Consider the following 22,822-nt stretch of genomic DNA (forward strand, 5'->3'; position numbering starts at 1 on the left):
TAAAATTCTGTTACTGCTTCATTTGTATTATTGACTTTTTTTTATGTGGCCTGTTTATGAAGTAGCGGTTGAGTGGAGAGATTGCTCTTTTATTAAGTTACACACTAAAATACAAGGGTACACTGCTCTAAGGTTGATTTACTGAAAATATCACTTTTTTGCGGGCGGCACGGTGGTGCAGCAGGTAGTGTCACAGTCACACAGCTCCTGGGGCCTGGAGGTTGTGGGTTCATTTCCCGCTCCGGGTGACTGTCTGAGAGGAGTTGGTGTGTTCTCCTCGTGTCCACGTGGGTTTCCTCCGAGTGCTCCAATTTCCTCCCACAGTCCAAAAACACGTGGATTGGTGTCTCAAAAGTGTCCGTAGGTGTGAGTGCGTGAGTGAATGTTTGTGTGTGTCTGTGTTGCCCTGTGAAGGACTGGCGCCCCCTCCAGGGTGTATTCCTGCCTTGCGCCCGATGATTCCGGTAGGCTCTGGACCCACCGCGACCCTGAACTGGATAAGTGGTTACAGATAATGAATGAATCACTTTTTTGCCCTCAGTGATGTCACTGCTTAATCTGTATATGTTTTCACTGCAGGGAATTATTACTGTAAAATATACCAAACTGTACAGCCGTAAAAATGTATTGTACACTGCTATAGTAAAATGGAGTCCTACATTTATGGTTCACATGTGTCATGAACCAATGCAGGGTAATCTGTAAGAATCACAGATTATCCATGCTCTATTACCACTAGTATATGTATCAGTGTATATCTATGGATTGAAGTCACATGATTTATTATTTTGGCAAGGGTGGATTGTATGTGGATCATATTGTGGATTGATTGTCTGATTTCAAGGAAGTAAAGAATCCTATATAGTTGTATAAAGAGGAGAAAATTACCATTATTATTTGTTAGCCATATTAGCATTTTTGTCATAGGATCAAATGGAAGCATGTTAGACACCAGTGCATTTCTCTGCCCTTGTGATAGAATCTGCTTTTACCATTTTGGATATACATGTTTTTCATTAAACATATACAAACTTTGGTAACCTTGTTATTTTACTCCTGTTTTGTTGTAGTGTGTAAAACATGTTAGAATAGCCATGTATTATTTTGTATCATTCTTTTTAAAGTGTTTAAAGGGTAAATAATTAGATCTTAGTTTCCCTGCCTATATATTCTTGCAAGATATTTTTATCAAAACTGTTTGTTTAAATAATTTCTCTGTTTTGGCTTAAAGTATAATCAATACTGAAAAAGTTTGTGATCAGCGAGAGATGTTTTTACATGGCAGCAAAGGCAGTCCGAGTTCCAAATGTCTCTCTACACCTTCTGTAGAGCCCAGTGTTGTCAGAAAATTATGGGTTCTATATATAGTAGACACATGACTACTAGTCTATACTTGACTACTAAGTGACAACACCTGTAACCCGTGGATAGATAAATAAATAAAGACCATTCAATTCTGTTTCCATTCAGTTCCATTCATAGTGCGTTTACAGCGAAAGTGAAACAGCTCCACATGTTTTAGCAAGGTCATCTCTTAATGGTCGAGCCCCCACTTAATGCTGACTCATCCCTTCAGCATTTGCTAATACACACCATTATGAATGGATAGACAGTACTTAAATAAACATTACTTATTCATGATTGTTTATTACTGGACATTGGAGTGGCTTATTCAAATTAATTTTTTCTCTCTTATTCTCTTTGTCCTGCAGGTGATGATGAACGGGACACGGATCTCTTCCTTTGTGACACCAACACTTGCAAATTTGACGGTGAATGTCTCAGAATAGGGGACATTATAACCTGCATCTGTGACTTCAAGGTGGGTCTGCTCAAATTCCTGATCAATAACTGCTTATGGAACCCAAAAGTTACAGTTACTGTACAGTGCACTGATTGCTGAAATTTGCATTCACAGCTTGTATTATCTCCATAGAAAAGCATTGCCAATAGAATGGGACACTTTGAAATATGTACAAATACGCCTAAATTCAAGTGTAAGGCTGAGGGGTGTAAAGACCACCAGGTTTGGGCTGAGGAATAATGGAACCTAATGCTGTGTAGGGACGGAGCACAATTCAGTATATTTAGGATGAGCTGGCATAGAATCTGTGGTTCAACATCGTTATCTGTCAGATTCATACAACAATGTTCCAGGTTTAGGGTCTTCATCAGCTAGGTGTAAGGTACTTATCCAGGTTTAACAACTGGAAACATAGTAAGAAGTGGTAAAATGGATAGAGTGTCAAAGCAGTGCCAGAAATTCGAAGCAGCGCCGGAACCAAAGAGTGTCCCCTACAAAGAGAAGACTATTGGAGGTCTGCCCTGTGTTCCTTTGGTTCCTGTTGGGTTTACACTGAAATGTACACTTGTTGGGTGTGCACCAGAGTTCGTAAGGGAGTATTCACACTTTCTATAATACAACGCACTAATGGAACAATCGCACCAGGGTTAATTTTAATTGAACTAAAGCTGACAAGTCTGAACACACCTTTAGTGTGAAACCTTTCTAAAAGAGTAGAAGCTGCTTCTGCTGCAAAGTATGGGGGACAAATCCCATGTTAATACTGATAGCTTCACTAAGTTCAAAAACACTGCATGAGTGAATGCCTATAATCCCTAGTTAGTCTAAAAGTTTTTTCACATATGAAGTCACTTCCAGAAATTTTCCAGAGTTTCCCCTTCACACAAGTGGCATACAGCTAGTGACTTTCTATGTCAGATGCATTCACATATCTGGAAACGTTCTGAATGGCTCAGGCATGCAGCAGTACCTGTATATTGCATGAAGAAGCCACGACGGGAGTTTACACAGGGGATCATACAGACATTACACAGACCTTGTACTAGGAGGCTGTCAGAGTGAAATCCACATAATGTTCAGTACAACTGTTAATGACACTGTTCCAACATACAGCTCCTCTGGGTAAATTCTGTAAACGTTCTGGGTTACCTTGCATGTATGGAAAGGTCTTAAGGAACTGGATGGAATCAGGATGTTTGTTGCTGAACTAACAGGGCACGACATTTTATAAAAAATTATCTGTCTATAACCTTCATCACCAAGGAATATTTTGGTGTTTTAACATGGTAGAGCATGGCAATGAAAAAAAGCAGTGCAAAATATTTAAAAACTTCATATAAAGCTCAGTGGAGTGATATAAGCATTGATCTGTTCAAACCAGAGCTGGTTAATGTGGTTAAAAATGTATGTCTTAATATTTTAGGCTTTAGTACTTTGGAAAATCAACAATCTCTGTCTTAATCTTCAAACATTCTTCCTGAAAAGCCTGAAAATTTAGATTTTTATTTTAGATTTTTTTGAGTCTTGCCCATTTACCTGCATTAATGGGGCATTGAACCCATATTCAGAGCTGTGGAATTACACAATTGGCTGTCTAGCCTCAGTATATTTTGAGGTTTCCCTTTTGTTAACCACAACTTAATGAGATCAAACTCAGGGAAAAAGGAGGAGTTGCGTGACTGTGGCTGTTTTCTGGAAACTGAACCATGCATATACGATGAGCATAATGAGGTGCATTAAGATCATCACATTACCACGTCACTACATTAACTTTTTTTGTTTCTCCAAATAATAAATGGTGGTTACATTTTCAAAATAGACTGGTCAGTTTTGGCCTGGATCACATTTTAATTGATAGAGGACCATGAGAGTCAGATCCTGGCGTTTGCAGCTCACGATATAGTTAGATTAAGCCACAGAAATGACCAAATCCAATTGTTAGGGTCAGACTAAAGTTGCAGTTGCATTTGCACGTTGGCTTAGCAACAATGCAGACATGAATATAAAACATGATTTATGTGATTTGTTATTGTACAGCAGTACAAAGAAGTTTGACCTCTGCCTTTAACCCATCCGTGACAGTGAACGGACACAGACATTAGTGATTAGGGCCAGGAGTACACATGTGGAGCAGCAGGCAGCCACCTTAGTGCCTTGCTCAAGGGGAAAAGGGAGGAGAAAACATTGTTCCTTCACATACATGCCCCATTTTTCCTGCCGCAGATCTGAGACCTGTTGTTCACAAGCTAGTGTATAGGCCTATGCCTGACAATCTGATTTGTCACTTGTCAAGAGACCTGAAATGAAATATGAAATATGAAAACACTTGCAAATATCTGATTGAAAAAGCCAAATTTCATGTTGCTTTTTCAGTTCATATTCCAGCCAATCCTGCCCAAAGGAGATTTTGGCTGGCGGTCTAAACCCTGCCTAACAGTAATAGGGTGAATCCCATTTCAACCCTCTTACCTACAAATTAGCCATAACTCTTCTGTTTTGCCAAGGAGTAGGGCATCTAAATTCTTGTTTGTACAGAGAGGTAGGGCGAAGTGTTAGGGCTATACGGCCCTTCAAACTGAGATACTTTTGAAGCACACTAACTAAATTCCACCTACCTACCTATGACAGATAATGGAAGTAGAGACGTGATGGCGCTTGTCTACATTGGCCAACAGAGTCAAATCACAACAACATTTACAAAGTGTGCTTCAATTTAGAAACACCAGTGCTAGAGGTAATATTCACATTAGTCAGATCGGCTTGAGAAGGAGGATGGAGTGTGAGTTTGCCGCCTAGAGGAAACAGGAATCGGACTTAAGATTGAACTCGATAAAGTTGATACACATCAGTAAAATAATGCTGTGATCGTCCCCAAAACTGATATTTGAAATCAGATCAGGACACCCCTAATAACAAGCATAAAACATTGTTAGCAGTATGCTGATGTCTCTACTAGTAGATAGCTAGTATATTTCCAGTTCCACATTAAATATTGAAGCAATTACCTTCTAGTGCCCGATGCTTCTGTAACATCTAAAGTGGAAGTGGAAGGTTTGAACATGAATCTGCCAAATAAGAAACATTTCAGCTTCATATCACTAAAAGGTTAAGTATCAGCGCTGACTGAACACAGAGCCTATGCCGTAGCCTATACGAGTGTTTATACTTGTCTGTTGGTGTCTGCGTTCCTCTGCTGTTACACCGCCAAAACACTAGGGCTGGATCAAAATGACCTTCCTCAACCCTATGAAGTAGTTAGTATTATCTTATACATTTTTAAAGTGCTAATTAGGAGAGAGCATAATTTACATGCAGTGCCAGGAAAAAATAAATAAAAATATACAACTCCAGAACATTTTCCTGCTTGTTCCCGCTCCTAGCATTTTTTTTCTTTTCTTTTTGAAGCATATTTTTACCTTTTTCTACAGTTTCTTTTAATTTGGTCTATGACAAAGAGGAGTTCAAATTTCTGGACTTCTCTCCTCGACTTGATCTGTGTTTTTTTCCGACTGTGAACCAATTATAGTCATTGTGGTCTGCATCAATGCATAGTTACATTTCTGGGGAGGTCAGACTATGGCGTAGAGTTTGCCTCTATGCATTGCTTGTAGGGTAGGTTTGAGCAGTCAAGCAGAAATGTTGCAACACTGACGCAATTCTGATATCACTGCAGCCTGGCAGAGTTACTGAAGAGATCAGGGATGTGAAGGGTTGTCTCATTTCTTAGGGGAAGATTTTAAACACTACATTTTGTAACACAAAAGACACTCGAAGCCAAGAGGTAGGGGTCAAATGAAGAAATGGGATTGGGCCTTAAACTGTTGTTGACTCTGATACTACATCCTTATAATACATTGTATGTCTGGCCTTTTCAGGCTATTCATTGTTTTAAAGCTCGGTCCAGTGTTCCAAATTTAAAACAGTTCCAGATAATATATGTAGGGAGGAGTAATAAGGTAGGAAGGGAAAATGAATGCCAGAATCTATTAATGTTTAAGACAGGATGAGAGGCTATGAGAAAACCCCGACCAGGATATCTGAAGTTGACCCAAGTTTGAACAGTATTTGGGAATTGATGTCTGAGCTCAGGATAAGAGGAGACAGGTCTCGTCTGGTTCGGACAAATAATTCAAGCTCTAAGCCATACGCAAGCTTTCAAAGAAAGCAGTTTTCACCCCAGCATCACCGTCTAACCCGGCATGTTTACAGTATTATAAAACAGGCCATTTTTACTCTGTCGTGGGCTGGTGTATGTTTCTACAGGGATGAACGGAATACTAGAACACCTCACTCATAGCAGTGAACAATGTGATGGACAAAATGAAAAGAGGAAAAAACTCTGTAACTCTGATGGATCAGACGATGTATTCAGATCACTCTGACATACCTTATTGACTGTGTATTTTTTTGTTTGTTTGTTTCCTACGCCTGCGTAATGCTCGGCGGATTTATTTCCTTTTTGCCTCCATGCACAGCTTGATCCTGCTCTACATAAATGGTTTTATTTTGTCCAGTCAATAATATATTGATGTCCCACTGCTGATATTATATAAAAGCTGAACACTGTTTTCATAGGCTGTGGCTTCATTCCACCACTCTGCACGGTACATGTGGTACATTTATATAAATTAAGCATGACCCCTTTCAATTGTAAGCATGCATTTATTTCAAAAATCTCTGTAATTCTTAATTTATGCTAAAAATAAAATATTCAGAACATTGAATTATGAGAACTCCATTTGATGTCACAGAAACTGCAATTGCGTTAATGGAATAAATTCACAAGACACTCCTTTAGTCCGAGCGACTTAACAGCCTCGTTGTTGTCTCGACGAAGGAAGGGAGCTACCACTCCAGTTCAATTTAGCCTTGGCCTAGACTTGGCTGTGGAATGTAGATGGAGGGAGTGTGTGTGAGAGAGAGACAGAGAGGGGGGGGGAGAGAGAGAGAGAGAGAGAGAGAGAGAGAGAGAGAGCGCAAGAGAGACATCCTTAATAATCTATTTGAGTTTAGCCTAAATGAAAATGGATTACAGCACTTTCAAAGCACTGAGCAGACATACACTGGATGAGTCAGTTATTTTTATCCCAGCTCGCAAAGCACCATTAGTCTCCTTCGTGAAATAAATAACGTTACCAGTTCCGTTTTTCTCCACACCCGTCCTCCTTCTTGGGATTTTGTATGTTTTTGGTCTTTTTTTGTCTCATGCAACCGGTTGCCATTTCGGGACAGAGGCCGTGGTGTTTCCGGGCACACTGGATCACATTGTTTTCATTTTCAAGCCCGTTACCTCCGGCAAGGCCCTCGTCAAATGCTGCCTTCCCCCCGATTAGCATTGGGCCGCCGAGCGCCTGACGTCAGAAGGCTTAAACGTAATCACGGCCTATGTCTTTATTCCATTAAGTGGAGTAATTCATCAAAGGAGGATCCTCTTAAGAGCTATGTCAGAGCCGCAGCCCTGGAGGGGTGGGGTAGGAGAGCGAGGGGAGCTGGGAGAGGCTTTCTGAAAGCTCCAGCTAGCTGGGAAGAAGGGAAGTGGGTTTGATCTCTGGGGATGAATAGAGGTCATTCAGCTCTTGGTGTCCGTTCGGCGATGTTTATTCACCTCACACTAGGCCCTTTAGACTCAATGCCTGCTTGGGATTCACTCTTTTATGGCTCGTTGTGTTTTTGGGCTAAGTGAAGGTGATACTAAGACTACTGACACACACATTCTATTTAATCTAAATGGATGGGGAAGAACTGTGTTGTGTTGTTGGATCCTTGTGGTGTTATGACAAAAAACAGGTCATGGACCTTTTTTATTAAGAGCCGAGAACTGTGTGCACTGGTGGAAAAGGGGTTAGAATATGTCCCTTTAAAGTTATGTTCAGTAGTTTGGATAGGAAAAGAACAGCTCTGTATCAGTATGGACTACACATGAAATGTCACCTAGTTTCATGGTAAAATTACAGCGATTAGCATGGTTTGAAAACTTAAAAAGTAACTTGAAAAAGTTAGGAACCAGTCTCCCACTGGCCGCTGCACAATGCCACATCTAACATGGGTTAGTTTTGTGTCTGAGGGAAACATGGCACATAGTGCCCTATCTCACCTCCCTGTCCTGATTTCACTCACCAATAGTCCTCGAAACCAGAGTTGTGAGGTGAAATCAGGACATGAGTGCAGAGCTCCTGAAGACTGCAATACAAGCAAATAGACTAAATGATGATGATTCTCTTGTACACACATGCATGACTGTAGAACTGCTGGTTTAGTTATTCTGATTCATTTTGATTCATGAAAAACAAGAGAATGCATTCTAGCCAGAATTACAAACTCGCCGTCTCTTCCACATACCATGGTGCAATGCTCTTTCCACTTTAAATGGCACTATAATCATATTCAAATGCCCCCCCCCTCCCCCACATTAAATTGTGTAGAAGAGTCTGAGAGTCCTTTTACCTTAAACAGAGCTTGGTATCATTCTGCCACCAACTTTAACATTAGGTTCCACCTTAAATGGTTTAAAGTTATTGTCAAAAATATTATCCTTTGTGCTCTAGAAACTATTTTCCTCTTATGAAACATCTGTTTTTTTTCTGTGCAGCAAATATTTCCATGTAAAATAAAACCTAATACAATCGTTTGCTATCACAGCAGGTAGTGTCAACGTCACACAGCTCCAGGGACCCGGAGGTCATGGGTTCAAGTCCCGCTCCTAGTGACTGTCTGTGAGGAGTTTGGTGTGTTCTCCCTGTGTTTGCATGGGTTTCCTCTGGGTGCTCCGATTTCCTCCCACGGTCATGTAGGCTCTGGACCCACCATGACCCTGAACTGGATAAGCATTTACAGACAATGAATTAATGTCTAGTATGGATAGAATGTTTCCATATCAGCAAAGAAAATGAGCAATATGTCAGCTGTGAAACCTTGTAATTGTGTTAAATATATTTTTGTACTTTTGTATATGTTTTCAGACTGGAAAAAACACTGGAAATGGATATGTAATTTAGCACTGATGTCCCATTGGACAGATGGTTAACATGCCAAATCAAGATCACAGTTTTCCAGGTTGCCTTGACTGCTGGAAGGTGTATAATATTAATTGCTCTCAATTTGCGCGATTCAATTAGAACCTAGCTTTGGCATCATCAAGCAAGAGTGCTTTGCAACCTGCGGGCAAGAGAAGCTTGCCAAATATAGCACGGCAAATACACCCCTTTAATCACTATTAATCGAGCAGTATCGCGCAGTTATGCTTTCAATGCTAAGGCCATATATTTTAGAGTATGTTCTGCTTGCAGCATAATATTTCCTCTAGGGCTTGTAATGTTTGCCTTGTAATTGACTCTCACACAGTGGCACAGTGCAATAGCGAAGTCCATATTTTTATGTGTGCTATATAAAAATATTCAATGATCTTGACCTAAGATGAAAGGGAAGCAGATGACAGGCCAGTTAGGCAGCATAGTGGGGCAACAGGTAGTGTCGCTGTCACATAGCTCCAGGGTCCTGTAGTTGTGGGTTCAGGGGTCACTGTCAGTGAGGGGTGTCGTTTATTCTCCCTGTGTCTGCATGGGTTTACTCCCATAATCCAAAACCGTGTACTAGTAGGTGGATTGGACGCGTGAGGTTTGTCCAGAGTGACTGGGTGAGTGTGAGACCCACTATTCAGGGTATGTTCCTGCCTCGCACCAGATCATTAAAGCTAGGATGAATCAGTTACAGAAAATTAATTACTGACATAATTACAGTTGGCTTATTGTAGATATTGTAGGTTCAGGTGGTGTCTAATTTTACAAACCTGCAGACATCTGACAGTGGCAGAATAGCCACTGGACTCTGGAAATCACCAGCAAGTCTCAATTAATTCAGAAGAAGCCACAGGGTGTTCTGTCTTTTTAATGTCTCTGTGGTCCAGGATTGCGGGAGTTTGCCATTTATCGGTTTGGCTTGTTCTCCATGTGTCTTCGTAAGGCATTTTGTCATGCCTTGTTACAGCCTGCTGGGTTACCACATGTACTGCTGTGCCCTGTGTTTTCTATTGTCGATGAGTCACTTTGTTGTGACTCCTCTCATCTCAGGGCTTTGACGTCCTCCATCAGTCATCTCCCTCGCTTTCATTTCTTCTTGATTCAGTGTATCATATGGACATTGCTCCATCTGCTGTGCATTGTTTGGGGTTTGTACTGCCTCTCTGTGCTTTTATCTAACATTTGCAGTATGTCAAACTCTTGTAACGGGTGGTCCTGGCCCTCTCTCTAGCACGACTGATCAATTTTTGCGCCTGCTCTTACTCTCCGTATCTCACACTCTCTGTCTCTAAGTTCGGCAGGCGCTCACATTCCTTTTTCCCCGCTTGATGCAGCGCTCGGCCTTCCGCCCTTCCTGCTGACTTAGTGTAGGTGCCATTTTCGATGGATGCGTTTACTGCTGTAACAAACACTGTTGGGATTGAGCTTTATCACAATAGCTGAGTCCAGATGACTGCGCTTGTATTCAACTCCCTCATCGCAGTTACAACAGACAGATACCTTCCTATGGCATGCTGCTGCGCAGGAAAGAGGGGCTGAAACATACGGTGGAGGCATTCCCCTTGGACTTCAAAACTGGCCCATCATCACAGCCATGCTCAAGCAGCCCTCATTACATATTTTTGCATGCATATTTGATCCTTTTATCCGGCATCAGTATGGCCTCCTGCTGAACACCAGTAGATTTAATGCCAGGGCTTTTTTTTTCTCTCTGTGTCATGTAGGATAGGGACAACTTAGGTCACTGCCTAGATTGTCGGGGATGCTCTGGTATTAATTGGTTTACAGTGTTGCATTAGCTGCCCTCTTAGAGTCTAACCTTCGGGTCGATTAAAGAAATATATATATATAAAAAAGGAATAACATTAAAGAGTCCTGTAATACTGTAATTATTAAAATCCCCTGCTGTTCTAGCTCACCTTCAACATTTTCCTGTCTGTTTCACATGCTACTAATTTCCCTCCTCAGCTTGTTTTTTAACAACTTTGCTTTTTTGTCCAGACTCTCACTTTCTTTCTGTGGGTGTCTTTCACCCCTCAGCGCCCCTCCTAATAGCTTTAGTCGAAGATGAACAGCCTCAGTTCCTCCGAGAGGTCCCGCAGGATACCACTGCATAGTGCATGAAAGGTTAACTCCCACCGATGCATTACAAATGCAGCAATTAAAATGAGGAAGGCAGTTCTTGCAGAGGGGAAAGAGGACTGGTTTCCTGGTGCAGGTCTCTGTGTGACTTGAATGAGAATCCAGGCATAGCACTGCCACCTGTTGATCTTATCCCACCCCGCTGCGTAAGAACTCTGATGTGTTAGAGGATAATGCTGTCTCGGACCTTACAGAGACCTGCAGTGCGACTGGAAGATCAGCGCCTTGCGAAACGCTGGTTTCTGCGGAGATGCAAAAGGCAGCAGGGGGAGGGGGAGTTTGCTGGAGTGCTAACTCCAGCGAGAGCCTCTCCCTTGGATAGTAGCATCTGTGTCAGTCCTTGTGCAGCTCTCCTCAGCCTGTCAGACACTATTACCAAAGAGACGTCTCTCCTGACAGGGCCCGGGAGCTCCTCGCAGAGTAGAGGAGAGGCTCTAATCAAGAGCAGACTGCCAAGCGGTTAAAGAGGGAGGCAGAAGCCAAACGCACCCCCCGACACACACACATACACACACCAGCCACCCCCACCCCCACCAACCACTGTCAGAGACAGGCAGCACACACTACTCTGGCGAGGGCATTCTGGCAATGGGGAATGTCACTCAGTCAGACAACGGCAGGCACGTCTCTGTCTGAGGGGCGGAAAGAATACATCATCTGGAGAGACACGCAGCAGATTCTTTTTTTCTGTCCCTCTCTCAGGGATATCGTGGCTGATCTGTTTCTTTTTTCTCTCCATGACCCTCTTTCACCCACCCTCCCTCAGAGCTGTCATAGATAATGTGCATCTTTGAGGAGGCTGGGACTGAATTCAAATGTACCAAGACAGAGTCGCACTCTTGCTCTCTCCGATAAGACTGAAGTTGAATTTATCACTCTGGAAGGGTACCTTAATCCCTTTTTTTTTTTTTTTTCCAAAATTGCTCAAGACTGCCTTATGTCTGACCCTTGGGGCAGGTTCTAAGGGATGGCAGCTTAAGCGAAAAGCATTTTGGAAGGAAATCATGTGCGGAAGAATATGTTACCCACGTGTCCTTGCGCAAGACTCTTCCACCTCTGCTCTTCCCACTGGTCTGAGGTAAATCACTCCCTTTGGTACTGAGCTAATTATCTGACAAAAGGCCCGAATTTTCACGCGCTAGCCCCAAGAGGCTTTTAAATTGTCAGGAACACCGCACGAGACATCCATCACTGTAGCTTGCCTGACAGGAGAGTGAAGTTCTCAACTACAGAATCTCAGACAAAGCTGGTCTTTTGTCAGAAGCCCCAGGTGGAGCTGCCTGGTGATGAGTGCATTCAGTCACCTTTGTCCTCACCATCCACACTGGCAAAATGAAGCTGTGTGGAGCTGACCTTCAGCTTCCTGCCAAAAAGGCCACTCGACAGGGGGTGTTGTGAAATCCACAAACGAAGCAGCACAGATACCGAATGGCAACATTCTGGATTCCAAAGAGCCCATGTCCTGGCATGCCCTCCCTCTCCTTGGGGCTCAGTCTCTGACGGATTTGTTCTTCTGATAAGGATCATATGCTGTTAACTGATATGCAAGAGATAGCACAACTGCAAACTTATGGAGAGGTGGTGTTGGTGGAGGAGGGGGGGGCAAGAAAAAAGGTCTAAGGCAGACGGCTTGTCTGCGACTGTGTCTCTGCTCATGTCAGGTTAAATTGAGTGAGTATGTGCGTGCGTGTCCACAACCGCGGCTCACGTCTCTCCCCTGGCTGTTTGCAATCATGGCCTCTCACTCACGGTGCACTTTCCTCATCACCGCGTGCTCTCATGTTTCTCGGCTTGTGCTGCCTCAGCCGTCTTAATTCGCCTGGGGGTCGGTTCTCACAAAGGCATTTTGGGTGAAAGAAGGGGTACATAATGTCTAATGATGCAAATGGATTGGATCATGTTGCGCAATGCATAATTAACTCGGTATACCCATTTCCTATCAAGCTGTTGAATATCCAGGGAGGAGTCGAGTACATGAGTATGCTTTTCTTATTCCCTTTACTCCACTCAAGGGCTGCATTAGTGGGTTGCACGCGGGAGGTGGGGGGAGGACCATATGGAAGCCTGGCATTAGCCCTCCAGACATCTTGCCATTTTAAATGTAACACACTAAGATTTCACACTCACTTGCAGACTTGCTTGTGAAGAGGTGTTTTATACATGGAGTGACTGTACACTGTAAACAAACATGCACACATTATAAATTAATCATTTGCAGTGACCGCATACTGTGCCGGCCCCTTTCGCATACAGCAGGCACATTGGGGCTTAGACACAGGTACGCACATACACATCCTTCTCAGTATCCATCTCACCTTGTTCAGGTTGCCCTCGCCCAGCTGTTCCCGAATAAGGGTCTTCTATCTTAGCAGTTTGGCAACTGTCTCCATGGCTCTCAGGCACCTCAGGCTGACCCGATATCCGTGCAACCAATTGCTGTTCCTGCTGTCTTACAGGGGGCTTACACCGTCTTACACAGCTTTGGGTCTGTTTTATCACTGCACTGATCTCCAGCTTCTCTGCACTATCCCCTGTGTCCGACTCTAATTGCTTGTCTCAGTACAGTCTGTTCCCACTGCCTTCCGAGGCAGGTCTAGTCCTGCAAGCTTTTTTGGACTAGCCATGCTTAGCATGGATGGATTGACTTGTCTTCCAACGAAGGGACTATTCTGTTCCACTGGGCGGATGAAGCGGGCGGCTTAATGGATGGATTGATTAATGCTTAAGCAGGAGGCAGGGTTGCATTAATTGATGGATGGAGTGAAAAATGAAATCGGGGATGGGTAGTTGCATGCTCCTGAGGGAGTTCTCGCACCAAGGCACACTATCACGCCTCTTACATCATCTACCACCTACACGTTTAGTCTCCTACACTTACCCTTATTAAGAAACCATGCCAAATGGCATAGGTGGTGAAAGTCGTGTAAAGGAGTGGCAGTGGCATCAGTGGTGGGTCAGTAATGTGTTTAAAAAGCTGACCTCTCTGCTGGGCAGTGTAGGGCTATATTGGGGCAGGGATAACAAGCCCTAATACATTACAGACTGAGGAAAATGGGAGTCGGCGTAAGGGAATGGCTCATCCCCTGTAAGCAAGAGCCACAGCAGCCCCTGCAGGGCATACGTGGAATTGCTTTATGCCAATCCAGGTGTTATGCAAAATTGTGCTGTTTATTATTCACTTAAATTATTCAAGAGATCTCACTGACATGTACCTTGCAAAGAATATGATAAAATAAGTGTTGTACAGTTCAACAGCTTTTCTCTCTCTCAAGCTGTCAGTCCATTTCTCTACTCTCTGTTTGTGTCTCTCTATCGCTTAATATATCATGTCCCATGTGCCCTGATCAATACAAATATTAATGGGTTTTGTTCGATAAGCTATATTAGTTTAATATATTTTATATTTATGTACATATGTGTTACATAAATTTAAAATACATTATTTTTTGTCAGAATATCTCTCTGTCCATTATTTGCCCCTATATTCACACACATCTGCATTGATATATGCTAAGACCAGATTGGTCATTAAATTTTGTTATTTTCACATTATATATACAATGAGTAAATGTTGTAGGTATGAATTAATGACAGATATAATTTAGATCTAAATTGAGGGTGGAGGTAATCTTAGGTTCTTCATGTAATTGGTTTCTGTTTATTGCCTATTAATTTTCTTACTTTGCATTAGTGGTCTGCATTAATAAATAAAATATTTTTTTTAGTCTGATAGTTGTAATGTAACTTGCACTGTATTTTTCCAGATATGAACACTATTACAACCCCAGATTGTTTGAACTGATTGTGTTCATATGTGGTATTACAATACATAAAACCTATTGTTTACCTTTTCCTATAGGAATGTTTAGAACACAAATATGAACTTTTCTTATGTCATATATAGCAGTAACATTCAACCTAACTTTATGGGGTACAACAATCACCTTACACAATAGCAACAGCAATAACGTGCAATATATTTACAACTACCGGAAATGCCATGGTAACTGTCCTGTCAACCACCTTTTATATGAGGGCAACACCAAGAAACACCTTGGCAACACTATAGCAACATAAGCAACCACCTGGAAACACATTAGTAGCACAATAACACACAACCTGAAATACCAGAACAGCCTCCAGGAAATACCTTAGCAACACCATAACACCTATGTAGCAGAACTTACGTAGCGGTGTAACATGAGACACCGTAGAAATCAATAATAGCATCCCCAGTACACCTCCTGAAATGCTATAGAAAGTGCCATAGCAACCACATGGAACTATTTATCAGTGACCTGAAATACCAAAAGCAACCACCGTAGCACCATCTCTAACTGGAATACCACAGCAGCCACTAAAAACCCCTTAGCATTAACATAACACCAACTTAGCAGCAACAACCAGAAATTCCATAAAAGGTGCCAAAGCAACCACATGGGAACCACAATACAGCAACTATTTCCAACATTTTAGCAACCATTTGAGACACTTTAACGACCACCTAGAAACACCTTAGCAACACCATAGCATCCACTTAGCAACCACTTGTAATATGATAGCTACCAATCTTGACTCTATGGCAGCCACATGAAATACCACTGCAACTGCAAGAGCAACCACCTGGAACACCTTAGCAACCACCTTAAATACCAGCAAACCACTTAGCACTCTATTGACCAAGTAGGTGCAGTCTAGCAGTTGCCCAGAGTGCTGCAGGTACAGAATATAATCAGTATATTTGTAGTGGCATAATTAGGTGTAGTAATAGGTTTTGTCTTTTTATTGTAGTTTTATTTTAAAAAGGAAATAAAAATAGGCATAAATATGCCACATTAAGAATCACCAACTTCGAAATCACCATCTTTACATCATCTATATTAGTACTGGGTGACATGAGTACAAATCAATATCACATTTGTACATGTTACTACAAATACAATTAATGAACCATTATTTTGTTGTTATATTTTTGACCCTCATAGTTCAGTGACAAGGCATGTACTGTAAATATGCTCCAGTATTAAAACTGGGATACTTTTTCTAATGTTGCTGGGAGTTTGTTCCTTTCTTGTTTTCTGAGCATGGCTTATATTTGATGTGTGATTGTGCTTTGGTCACTTAGGTTGTGCTTTTATTCTCAGTGTTTACAGTTGACTTCTTTTTGTTCAGTGTCTTCTTAATAATTGTCAAAACACAGCACATCTAAACCAAAGGTAAAAAGAAAATGTATATAATCCATATAGACAAGATTATGTCGATTAAATGTTCTGAATGTTGATTTAGATGAATTTTTGATTAATTGCCCAGCCCTAATCTATATCAAAACTCACACTTATATTTGGATACAATATTATTCCCAAGAACAGAGCAAACTGATGTTCTTTGATGGAACTCAATAACAAATGAAAAATGCAGCGATGAGTAAATATTTGCCATTTTAAAGACTACTTCATTTTTAGTTTATATTTTCTTAAATTTGCCCCGTAAAGGACTGGCGCCCCCTCCAAGGGCTCCAGACCCACCGCAAACCTGAACTGGATAAGCGGTAGCAGACAATGAATGAATGAATTAATGTTTTGTTAAAAATAATGACGTGTCATTTTTATTACTTCACAACAGTTACCATAAAATGACAAAAGACCAATACAATTTTTAAATTTGAATTACAATTATACATTACAAAAACCGCTTATAAACTAATTCGTACACTAACATGCATTTTACAGTTTTTATTTATTTATTTTTTTACCTCTGCAGCCAAAGAGATAAATGTTGTCATATGGCACAACATTACAGTATTACATAATTTCAGACTTACATCCCTTCCAGCAAACATGGCTAGACACCAAGCCCATGTACTTTCTGTTACCTCCATGTGATTCTAGATGCACTCGGAATAACCCATACAGTCATTTCATACAGACACTATTTATGAAGTGAAAGCCGTTCAGTAACTGCACAGCAACTGCATTGGCTTCGAGGACAAGAATTCCCATCGTTTTCCTCATCAGCAGCTACGCTTCCTAAAGGATGGAGGTTTTAATACCCTCCCTCCCCTCAGGGGGCTGAGCATAAAAAGACCGATTCGCAGGGGCTTGGCAAAACAGGCGCCTCTCAAGACACCCTGGGGTCCTGCAGGGCATTTTTCACACTGTTGCATCATGTCTGGCTAAAAGCGAAGGTTTGATTGAAAACTCTGAGCTGTAGAGATGCAGACAGGGAAGAAGGGTTTGAAAGCTGGGTGTAGGCACGCTCCCAAATTTCTGTCTTCACTTCCACTTCCCCTTCCCCTCTTTCTCTCCCTCCCTTGCATGTTTTGAAACTCACCCACCACTTTTCAATACTCATCCTTCTCTCATGAGATTTCTCCATTTCTGTTTCCCTCAACGTTTGCTGAGTTGCTAGGAGCACTGCTGCCAATTTTTTTTTTTTTTACTTTGGTCCACTCTCTCTTATCATGTAGTACACTTATCCCATGTTTATTTCAAGTATGATTTGGTTGAGAAAGACCCATATCCACAATCTATGAACAAGTCTCTATTTTTAGGCAGTTTCTATGTAATCCCTCAGGTACGTCTACCTGATCAACCTCCATTAGTCCATGCAAAGCAAACCGATTCACTGGCATATCCACCCACTCTTTCTCTATTTCATTATTTGCACCTCTTTCTGCCTCCGTCTTGATCTCCCACTCAACCGGATCTCTTGCACCACTGCCAACCTTGGCTCAGACCTGTCCCCTACTGCGTGATACTGCCTCTTGCCTGATAAAACAGCAGGCACACAGAGTGCTCCAGGATCGATGGGCACAATTCTTTCTCTGACCCCTTACTGACTGGCTATCCGCCATGCTGGCCAGTCAGCCAGCCTGCCCTACACCAGGCCTGCCTCTCTCTGGGGGTTCCAGACTCTGCCATGGACAGGGCACTGGTCATAGACGGCCAGGTGCACTCGCGTGTGGCTTTGCTTCGTCCCTGAAAAATACCTGCATGAAATATGGCCCTTGCAAGATTTGTGGGAGCTGTGTTGTAGCTGAAATGACAGATGCATATCTGGGGGTTTGGATGTTTTGGAACGTCTACCTTTTAAATGACTGGATTTACACAAACAGTAAGTGCCACAGACATCATCCCAGAGATCTCAGCACAACTAGTGCATCAGTGTCGATTTTGCCTTTCGTTTTACAAGGCTTTGCTTGCACTGACACTCATTTGCTCAGTCTGCTGAGCTTTAAAAAACCCATCTTTGCTCTACCTTTTTGAACTCTTCCTCACTTGTAAAGCAGATGCTAATAAGCCAGATGTGTCTACACGTTAGCGTTAACAACTTGCAAGCGCACCTCGCATGTCCCGAAAATCTTGCTTTCCTGATTTTGTCATCTTCAAGTCAAGAGCGCTCTCTCTCTCTTGCCATTTGAGAAGCTGAACTGCAAAGCTGCCAGGGTGCATTTCAGCTTTCCTTACTGTGTCCTCATTTACATTCCACACACACATACACAAACACACACACACACACACACACACACACACACACTCCATATTCTCTTCTGCTAGCTGTTTACCCAAACTCCTTCCCTGTATTAAAAAAAAAAGCCAGAATTGCTAAAATAGCTGAGTTCAGCTTGAGGATATGCAGGCCAGCTTTATGTTCATTTGCTTTAAACATCAAAACTACGTCCTGCCCGAGACTTTGTTTCATCATGAAGCGGATTGCTGAGTAACGCAAAGCTTGTATCAAAGTAAGCCTAAAGGGGGAGAAGACGCCTAGGTTTAAGGAAGGTTTTTCAAGGTTTTCATGGTATGTCTCGGACTAAAGCAGAGATTTCCAGCTGGTATGACTCTTTGATCTGCACTGAGGCCCAGTTTCTAAAGAAGTGGTTCTCAATCACTGTTCTCAGTTCAGAAGTGGGAACCCCTAGGCTTCATGGTACTTTACATTTTAATTTCATACTCCAGTAGTTTTTAAACAGAGCTTTACTGACTGATTAGATTCAGAGAAACCAGTGGTCAATATTTAAAAAAAAAACTAGGTAGTATTTTACCTTAAAATTCATTAATTCATTCATTTTCTGTAACAGCTTATCTAGTTCTGAGTCGTGATGGGTCTGAAGCTTCCCCGGCACCAGGGTGTCCCAGGGCGACACAGGAAGCAGAGAGCATTATTTTCACTAAAGGTACAAACTCTAAATGTGCCTTTAATGATACAGCAGTTGCTGTATAATGTATAAAGTATTAAGCTGTATAATGATAGATCAGTAGTGTTAAAGTCCAGGTGTGCTTCCTAAAGGTACACTGCATTATCGTCTGTGAAAATTTGGTAGACTTAACTACAGAACTGTGTAAAATAAAATAAGTCCTGGAGATGGTGGCGGAGCAGATAGTGTCGCAGTCACACAGCTCCAAGTCTGTGAGGAGTGTGGTGTGTTCTCCCTGTGTCTGCATGGGTTTCCTCTGGGTGCTCCAGTTTCCTCCCATGGTCCAAAAACCCAGTAGGCGACTCAAAAGTGTCCGTATGTGTGTGTGTGCATATCACTCTGTGAAAGACTGGTGCCCACCTCCAGGGTGTGTTCCTGCCATGTGCCAAGAGATTCTGGGTAGGCTCCACACCCACCACGACCCTGAACTGGACATGTGGTTACATACAATGAATGAAGTCCAGGAGATGAAATGGGGCGTAAGAAATCAACACAACTTAAAATATACAATTATAATAAAATAAGGTACAATTATGTTCACTAATTAAATGTACAGAAATGTACCCTTGAAGGTACCACCACAGTTTTTCTGACAGTGAAGAATGCAAAGACACTTGAGACAGCTTTCACCTTGCTGAATAGTGATTCTGTCATTGCTACTTTTAGAGAAGGACAGTTCTCTACCTATTTATTTCAAACATATTATTCCCATTTGGATACATGTTATATGAGGGTTTTCTTTCTATTCAATTCCCCCTCATTTGCACAGTTTTTGCCCCATTATTAGAAGATTATGAGTTTTTACCTTGTAAAGCGACCTCAGAAAAAGTAATAAATAAAACCCAAATATGAGCCAATATTATCAGGCAATAAATATAGTGGTCAAATCCTACTGCCCATGTTTTGGAATCAACCAATTAAATTTTTTATTTTCTTTAGGGCACTGCTTGACCTTGTAGAATGAGTGCCGGCCATATTAATGTACTATTTAAATTTCCTTTCATATGTACAATAAAAAGGTGATTTCATGTGCTGTGACTTACTTTTTTCACACAAGGCACATATATCTAGGTTTGCTGAAAGGGTAGTTAGGTGTGTTTGAGAGAGGTAGCTGGCCAGCTTCTCTGCTCATTTCCTATTAGATACATTCTATTGAGGCCAGTCTGAAGTGAATTTCTATTTCATTCTTGTTACCGAGTCAGTACGGCCTGTTTAATCAGGTGTGTTTCAATAGGCGCAACAGTTAAATGTGTAAAAAATGTTTATGGAACATTTGATCATGTGACTTTGGAGTTTTCAGACTGTGAAAACCCTCAATAACCTCTGGACTGAACAGAACATTCATTGCCGAGGCCTCTTTGACCAACATGTAAACTGTCAGAAAAACTGTTAATGTGGTGGTACCTTTGCTGTGACTGTGGTGTTACCCTTACTGAAGATATTCAGTACCTTTACTTAGAGAATATAACTGTAACATATTCTATTATGATAGTAAATCATAATTTTAAAACAGCATTGGTTTCATAGGCTCTATTTTATCTCCAGGGCTTATTATATTATTTTATTTTACACAGTCATATAATGAAATATTTCTGAAGAAGAGAATGTAACGTACCAATAGGGAGCACCACTTGACTTTAACACCACTATTGTACCTTAAAAAGGTACGTTTAGGTACACTAATATATCTCTACTGTAACCTTTGTAGGAGAGTGTATGTTTTAACAACAAAATTTAATATTTTTGAAAATGTGATTGGGCGGCACGGTGGCGCAGCAGGTAGTGTCGCGGTCACACAGCTCCAGGGACCTGGAGGTTGTGGGTTCGATTCCCGCTCCGGGTGACTGTCTGTGAGGAGTTGGTGTGTTCTCCCCGTGTCCATGTGGGTTTCCTCCGGGTGCTCCGGTTTCCTCCCACGGTCCAAAAACACACATTGGTAGGTGGATTGGTGACTCCAAAGTGTCCGTGTGTGTGAGTGAATGTGTATGTCTGTGTTGCCCTGTGAAGGACTGGCGCCCCCTCCAGGGTGTATTCCCCGCCTTGCGCCCAATGATTCCAGGTAGGCTCTGGACCCACCGCGACCCTGAATTGGATAAGCGGTTACAGATAATGAATGAATGAATTATCTTGTATTCTTTAATAGCCTAACATTACATTTAATGGCATTTCATCCACAAACATTTTTGAGGTCAAGTACAGATGATGTTTGATTAGTTTGTGTAGATCACAAACATCATTCCAGCTCATCTCAAAGGTAATAAATGGATGTCTACCCCTCCATTAGGCTCTACAGCCTAATGTCCCTCTAGCTGATGGTTTACATGTGACATTAGGCTCATGTGCTGCTGCTCTAGAGTGTCCCTTTTTTCCATGCTTTTCTATGGTTATTATACACACTGTGTACTTACTGAACATTTGAATTGCAAGGTAAGTAATGGAGTGGCCTTTACTCAGTAGAAGTGCTCCACAGAGACGTACGGTTGTTGCAGTTGTTGCAGGAGTGTCTGTCTATAATGTCCTGGTGTTCTGACACTGTCATTTCCCTTTGCTCACTCAGTGCAACAACGACTATGCCCCAGTGTGCGGCTCCAATAACGAAAACTATGAGAATGAGTGTCTTCTTCGGAGGGACGCTTGTAAACAGCAGACTGAAATCCTGGTGGTCTCTGAGGGATCGTGTCCTGCTGGTAAGCTTCTTCTCTCTCTTTTTCTGTGTGTGTGTGTGTGTTTTGTAACTTAATTTCCCTAGAGTTGTGTTAGAGCTCAGGGGCAGCAATGATTCAAATAATAAAACACAATAAGAAATATAGAGCTCTGTGCAAAAGTTTGTATACTGCTCTCCCACAAAATATTTACTGAATGTCTCAGTCAAAATAAAGCAACATAATCAAATATAGCACACTTTCTAATAATATGCAGGTTTGCTGCACTGGAAATGCATTAAAGACTACAAGTAACAGGAATTTGCATTAAATATGCATCACAAATAAAAGTTTTGCGCAAATCTAAACCACATATTATGGGGAAAAAAAATTATCCCTATTTTAGAACACATGCATATTACCAACCCATAAACTGCACAACAAGACAGTCCAGTCCATGTTTTATGGACTGCCTATGAAAACACTGGCTAAAATGAGCCATTCCATTTTAATACCGCTTCCTATTTTTAGGGTGGGCACATCAGAATTATACTACCATCCCCAACTAAGTCTCTCTAATCTCAGCGGTAGACACACATTCATGTGAGCAACGGACATGATCAGAACAGAGACATGAGAAAACGGAGCCAAAAAAGTAGTGGAGAAATGAGAGAATAGAACAAATCCAGCAAAATGACAGCAAAATTTTGTGGAGGCATAAGAGAACCATACTAAACTGGTTGAAACAATCGTTGAGAAGGAAGATAAAATGTAGATTCTGTGGAGTTTGTTTAGGGTTAAGGTTATCAAACATGAATAGACATTTTCTCAATCATGTGTGCTGACTTCATATTTCACCTATTGTGTGTACTGGCATGTTGTTGTTTTTTTAACATAAGAATGAACGTAACTGATATTTTCTCTGGTCTCTATCCTGGGGCCGTTATGTTAAATTGTTTGAAAACTGTGTTGTTCTTTCATTTATTTAGGATAGTTAAACATTTTTACATTCCACTTCTAA

At 41.6% G+C, this 22,822-nt stretch overlaps 1 protein-coding gene across 2 annotated transcripts in view; it reads left to right on the forward strand.

Moving 5' to 3' along the window:
* Positions 1–22,822, forward strand: part of tmeff2a (transmembrane protein with EGF-like and two follistatin-like domains 2a) — a 162,453-nt gene that overhangs the window by 42,480 nt on the left and 97,151 nt on the right. For both annotated transcript variants that reach the window (XM_066640950.1, XM_066640949.1), the window contains exons 2-3: positions 1,713–1,822; positions 21,717–21,846. In XM_066640950.1, coding sequence (XP_066497047.1) covers positions 1,713–1,822; positions 21,717–21,846 — 240 coding nt within the window. The remainder of the gene's footprint in view (positions 1–1,712; positions 1,823–21,716; positions 21,847–22,822) is intronic.

Source organism: Hoplias malabaricus, chromosome 12, assembly GCF_029633855.1.
Source record: "Hoplias malabaricus isolate fHopMal1 chromosome 12, fHopMal1.hap1, whole genome shotgun sequence".
NCBI lineage: Eukaryota > Metazoa > Chordata > Actinopteri > Characiformes > Erythrinidae > Hoplias > Hoplias malabaricus.